The sequence below is a fragment of the Triticum aestivum genome, chromosome 5D (genome assembly GCF_018294505.1).
Source record: "Triticum aestivum cultivar Chinese Spring chromosome 5D, IWGSC CS RefSeq v2.1, whole genome shotgun sequence".
NCBI lineage: Eukaryota > Viridiplantae > Streptophyta > Magnoliopsida > Poales > Poaceae > Triticum > Triticum aestivum.
The window spans coordinates 169814382-169820260 of record NC_057808.1 but is presented as its reverse complement, the minus strand read 5'-3'; the positions used below and the strand labels follow the sequence as shown (position 1 = coordinate 169820260).

The 5879-nt window shown below is 46.1% G+C and overlaps 1 protein-coding gene across 8 annotated transcripts; it reads right to left on the bottom strand.

Annotated features, from left to right (window-relative positions):
- Positions 1-340: 340 nt before the first annotated feature.
- On the bottom strand, positions 341-4009 carry LOC123119965 (uncharacterized). Of its 8 annotated transcripts, none has more exons than XR_006459141.1 (4): positions 3318-4009; positions 3071-3180; positions 2916-2975; positions 341-2807 (listed from the first exon to the last, which is right to left on the bottom strand). XR_006459141.1 is itself a non-coding variant. In XM_044539950.1 (4 exons), the coding sequence occupies exons 1-4, from the start codon at positions 3546-3548 to the stop codon at positions 2642-2644; spliced, it is 438 nt and encodes a 145-aa protein (XP_044395885.1). In that variant the 5' UTR covers positions 3549-4005; the 3' UTR covers positions 341-2641. The 8 variants fall into 8 exon arrangements, 2 of the variants coding, with proteins under 2 accessions (XP_044395885.1, XP_044395884.1); XR_006459138.1 differs by having other exon boundaries at positions 341-2681; positions 2760-2807; positions 2916-3180; positions 3318-4005; XR_006459135.1 differs by having other exon boundaries at positions 341-1659; positions 1745-2681; positions 2916-3180; positions 3318-3934.
- Between the last annotated feature and the right edge of the window lie 1870 nt (positions 4010-5879).

Here is a 5879-nt window from a genome sequence, read left to right as displayed (position 1 = left end):
AGAAATCATATATGTATAACATGTATAGACCAGTTAAGGAAGCATCTTTTTGGTTGAAAAATATGGTTATCACGCTGAGAAATCTGAGTTTGAAAAAAAAACATATTTGTATTAACATGTATAGACCATACAACTTGACAGTAAAATTTGGAAATGTTAATCTTCTGAAGTCATGCATAGTGCCTTAGCATAATAAGGAGTATAGTAGTGCACATGCTATGTTGCAGAAGAACAAAAATGGTACTCCCTCCAATCCAAAATAAATGCCATGGTTTTAGTTCAAACCACTACACTTATTTTGGATCAGAGGAAGTAGATAACAATAATTAGGCAACTACAATAACAAAAAGCACCGGGGCATGTCAATATTATTAAATTCGATCTCCACCTGTTGAGAAATACACAGATCAAACCATCATTTGTTCCAACATTTAAAAAACAATATCAGTTCCACAATAGGTCCTCGGTCTATCAAGCCATACTAAAAGCATAAATAGGTAGCACGCTGTTCTTATCTCTTCAATAGTGCAAAAAGTATGTACTGCCATAGAGCAACACCTACAGTAGAAACATAAATCAGGCTAAAACAGAAGCAGACCCAATTTGAGAATTCTCGAATGCCCTGATAAGAGTCGTATGTAAGTAGCTTGACTGCAATTTCACCAAAACAAAAAAGGGAAGGAAGAATCTTCTGTGCTACGTTTTCCTGTAGTCGATATGCCTGCAATCACTCAAGCCGACAAGATCATATGCTTGCAATCATTTGAGCCATCAATTAGCCAAAATTCTTGACACATCAAAATAGCTCTGTAGAAAGGAAGAAACATGACAAAATGCTATGAACAGAATGAGAAAGATATAAAACAAATGTAAACCAGTGACAAAAATGAAGAGAGCTACAAAAAAATGGGAAATCAAAATTTCTAAACAGCATTAGCTACTGACAGAAGAATTTGCATTACTTAAAAGACAACTCTTGCAGCCTACATTACTTTTCGCAATTAAAATATAAGATTTCTCAACTGGATAATCAGGATTGTGCTAATGTTTACTAATCCTAGAAATCATCAATTCAAGTCCTCTGTTTCAGCGAGAACATCAAAATCCCCTTTGATAAGGAACTGCTTGATAAGGACCAGCACAAATGATGGCTTATATTTAAAAAGTGGTGCTGAAGCCTACATTGCATGGTAAGGAGGCAATACCAAAATGCTAAATTCTGGTCAAGGTAAGGAAGCCTGCATTATCATATTATAAGATGGAAAACCCTTCTAAGTTCACTGTCAAATAAGGATCAGATTCCTTGACATCTTGAGGCTGTGTACCTCCACCCACTCTGCCCATGGAAGAAAATAAAGGAAGCCTGCATTATCATATTTTATGTCACATATTACAGTTTGTTGGCCCACCTTTCTGATTATACATCCAGTAAAATGATATAACTAACTTTTATAAGCTACAAAGAGATCAACCGTGAGCTTCAAGGTCCCATGAAAACTCAATAGGATATACGCCAAAGCAGTACTTGGCCCTATTTTCATATTCAATGCACACCATCTAATTCTAATAATAATAAATCTAAATTAAAACGATACATAAAATTTCTGTAGTTAGAGATAGGACCAAGTTGGAGTAGTACAGAGAAAATCAAACTTTATCCTGGCATTAAACAGAAGAAACATGAGTCACTTATCGTAAGAACAGAAACATACTGTGAAATAAGGATCAGGTTCCATCCCTATACCTTGACATGCTGAGGCGCTGCACCTCCACCCACTCTGCCCATGAACGAAATAACAGAGGACGGCTCAACTAATCAAAGCATAGCGTCCTTGCTGCTGTAGTAAACTTTGTAAAGTAGTGGCCTGCTCACAAGCAGTTAACAGTGGCCAGCTCACAAGCAGTTAACATACTCACAGTGGAAGATATGTCTTTCTAGGCATGTACTCTGCAACAAGCAATTACTCATCACCTTGGGAAGAACAACCAAGCAGATTTGCTGACCTTTTGCCCCAGAGGCAGAGCTGACCAGCTTATTTAGCATCTTCCTGAAGCATAATTATTTCCTCAAAAGATATGGGCAAATCTTACAAAATCACTGGCACTGTATGGATCAAGTTGAATTATGCACCGATACGGAACATCTAAAAAAGGAACAAACGAATTAAACCCATTAGCTGTACATGCTCTTTACAGAGCATACATGAACTACACAGCAAACTAAACATGAATATAAACTGGGGCCATGACTTCACAATGTACAAAAAAAGTCAATAAAAATGGACGACCTATCTTCAATCCAATGTGTAACAGGATTGAAGCAAGTTATGGACTGCAATGGTGTAAAAATATATAAAAACTTGGATATCGGACGACTCTTTAGCGCAAAATCATAGGCGCTAATGAACAATACAAATTTAAACACCATATATTATTACATCTTAAAGTTCACATAACCATGGCCCATCAATAGACAATTAGACCGACAAAGAAAGGTAAATGCATGTAGCTAGAGACAGCACAGCAGTATTACGGTACTTAGAGAAAGAGAAGCATGTGTGTAGCGAGAAAGAACAAGCATGTAGGGAAGAAAGAATAAAGCAAACCCTGAACAGCAGCACAGAGTTGCAGATGCAGCAACCTAGCAGATCGTTGAACCTGCTAGACAAACGGAGGTAGACCTGCCAGAGTACATGCATAACGGTCACACAGGCATAAAAACAGCAGGCTTATAGACAAGCAAAACAACAGCTAATTACCAGAGCTAGAAAGCAGAACCAGGCCAAGAAAGCATGCTATACAGAGGACTATACCAAGGCGGACCAGCAGGCAAAACGAGATGAAAGAAAAGAAAGGTCATCACACACACATTTCATCGAACATGTTGCATGCAAGCAAACAGAGCGCAGACTAACCTCAATGGCAATGGCAGAAAGATGCGACTGTCGATGCAGGACACAACGGGTAGAAACCAACTTGCACACGATGGGGACAAGAGGAAGAACAGAGGTTACCAGGGCGCAGGGAAAAGGAAGGAAGAAGCAAGAATCAAGTAAAGAAGGGCACCAACCTCAACCGGCAGTGTTCATCCAGCACACGAAGGCTACTGCAACGGACGAGCACACCACCGGCGAAGAAGGATGAACAATCCAACCGAGGGGAACAACGCATAGGCACCTGCTACAGAAAAGTGGCCAATATAATTAGAATCAACTAAAAATGGCTAAAACAAGCAGAGTAGACCATTGACGAAAGGCAAATGATAGGGACGAGACAAACATTGACGAAGAGAAAGTGGAAAGACATCGGGAGCTTACTGGATTCGAAGAGGAGAGGAGGCGGCGGCCGCTGAACTCGCCGCCAGCTACGGCGCAGCTGCCCCTCTCGACCGTGCGGGCCGCAGCAGAGGAGGCAGTGCGTCGGGCTGACCAGCGGCTGCAGTTGCTCCTGCTGCTCCGGCCAGTGGGCCTCCCTCCATGGCGACACTGCCTCCTTGCTCCGGCTGTTCCGGCCGGCGAGCCTCCCTCTACGGCCAACCCCGTCCTCATTTTCCGCTGCACCAACCCCCGCCATTTTCCCCCGCAGGCGCCGGCCTTCTGCCCAGACCTGACCCATGCGCCACCAACCTAAGCGATGGATCGACGACGGCGTACTCTCCCATCGGCCATGGATCCATGGTACCTAGCCGGTGGAGGCGTCGGGGCAACGATGGGGAGCGGGAGGAATGGCGGCGATGAGCACGAACACGCGAGAGGGAGATGGCTAGGGTTCGTGGCTTCTTGCTGTGGCGGCTGAGGAGGGATAGAGATCGAGGAGGGAGGGAGGGGTGCGGCGTGCGAGCAAGGGGACTGGGCGAGGGGTTTTCGAGGACACGGCCCCGCAAACGTCACAACGCACGACGCGGCCAACTGCTCCCCGTCTCCTCCAACGTCACAACGCACCCGCGACGGGTCAAGTGTGGTTCACCCGAGAAATTGCAACCCAGACAATGGAGAATTCAATGAGCGGGACCAGGAGTTGTGGCGGCCCACCCGTCATCGTGTCAGCATAATCGCGGGTGCACAAGCCGGGTGCACATGCTCCAGCCCACCCCTCAGCAATTGACGTGGGACGCAGCAACTCTCACGACGCATCACGCGGGCCGCGCACAAGGAGCCAAAAGCGGTTGACCGACAAAAATCAGCGTGAGACATGCAGCCAGGGCAGCCGACGAGCGGGACCAGGGGTAGCACCGGCCCACCCATCATTGGCAAAACACAGGCGGGGTAGCAGTAACTGCGTGCAAACAGGGAGCAGCGCAGAACCCGCGCCCGCGGAGACGCGGGCTTCGCGCGCACGCGGCGTGGCAGAAGAGGCTGCCCCGCGCACCGAAGAAACCGACACCCAGCCAATCCGATCCAGCGCGAGCCCCACACGTCATTCCCCGCTCAGGATCTACCGCCCGGTAAAAACTGCAGAAGTCAATTCCAGCGCGGGCTTCTCGCGTGGCATGAGCGGTTGCCCCGCGCCCGCGCACCGAAGGAAGCCGCGCCCAGCCGTTTCGATCCAAGTGGATGCAGCGCAAGGCCCACACGTCATCCCTGGCCAGGATCCACCGCTCGGTAAAAACCACAGGCATGATTTCCAGCGATGATCGGACGGGCAGGACGCCAAAAAAGACTTGATCAACCCTCATCGAACCGCCGGCGAAGGAACCGATCGAAGGAGCATTCTCTAAGCGAGGTGGCTAGCCTTTGTATTGTCTTAAATAAAGCCATGAATTTGCATCAAATTTGACTTAAGATTTTTGCCAAACTAGGTTGCCTGGCTCTTGTGTTTAACCCTACGTTCCCGATTGTTCGACTAGGGGGTAAAGGGAGCATCTCTGTGATTGTTACTATCGGGTCATCTGGATTAGTACCTCGGATTGGGTGAAGCCGAAAGCTAGCTATCTTAAGAATATAATTGGTCGGCAATGATGAAAATGAAAATTTCGGTTCATTAAGACCATAGAGTTCGGGAACTTTCCCCACACTAAATCCTCAATTTTTTCCTCCCACATTGATCAGAGGTGAGGTTTCATGATCATGATCAGCATGACAACCCAAAGAAAGAAACCGATAGCGGGACTATTTTCTTTGGAAGATATTTCTTACGTTAAAAAGTAATGTAACACATGTCTCCGTGTACCTTTGTTTATAAAACCATATGGCCGGATTGCCTTGTTTGTCATAAATCTTTGCCCTTATAAAGGCTTTATAAAGTAGTACAAACACTCCCCAGCTACTGCCCGAGGAGGTTGAAGCCGATGGTCGGTCATCAAAGTTTTGTACAATGCGGATCCGAGCAACAATAATGTAGAGTGCTTGGATACGTAGAATCATTACACATAATTTGTGATTTCACTCCGGATATCGATACTTCATTCGGTCACCCGTGCCCACATTAAGGCTCGGGGGCTACTGGGCTTCAGGCTTATCATTTACTAATATTAAAGGGTCACATCGATCCCCTGATCTGGTGTTGCCATCCGACTAGTGTCTCGGGGGCTGCTGCATTGCCTATTCAATACGAAAAATTCAAAGTGCTCCCAGATGGTACCTACTGTTGTCCAAAGACGCGTTGGTGTTCGGCTACAAAAGATACCTCGGCTGCAGTCCGGCCTTGGAGCTCGGACGCAAGAGGACACTGCTGCACGGGAACAACTTCAAACCGAGGTGTGGCGTAAAAAATAACAAGGCATTGCTAAAGGCCAAAAGCTTAAAGGGGCTCCTCGGATACCCGACGTGTAAACTCTTCGAATTCACTTTGGCGATCCTCAAGATCGAAGATAAGAAGATTTGTTGAACCAGTTTTCAAGACCGACGACCAAAGATGAAGAATAGTTCGGAAGAATCGAG

What these genes read in the sequence shown, in the direction of transcription:
- LOC123119965 (XM_044539949.1), bottom strand. Translation starts at nt 3,548, where the DNA reads ATGAGGACGGGGTTGGCCGTAGAGGGAGGCTCGCCGGCCGGAACAGCC. An exon ending in GATGAACACTGCCGGTTGAG is followed by an intron (nt 2,976 to 3,070) that starts GTTGGTGCCCTT and finishes ATCGTGTGCAAG; the next exon opens with TTGGTTTCTACCCGTTGTGT. An exon ending in TTTCTGCCATTGCCATTGAG is followed by an intron (nt 2,682 to 2,915) that starts GTTAGTCTGCGC and finishes GTACTCTGGCAG; the next exon opens with GTCTACCTCCGTTTGTCTAG.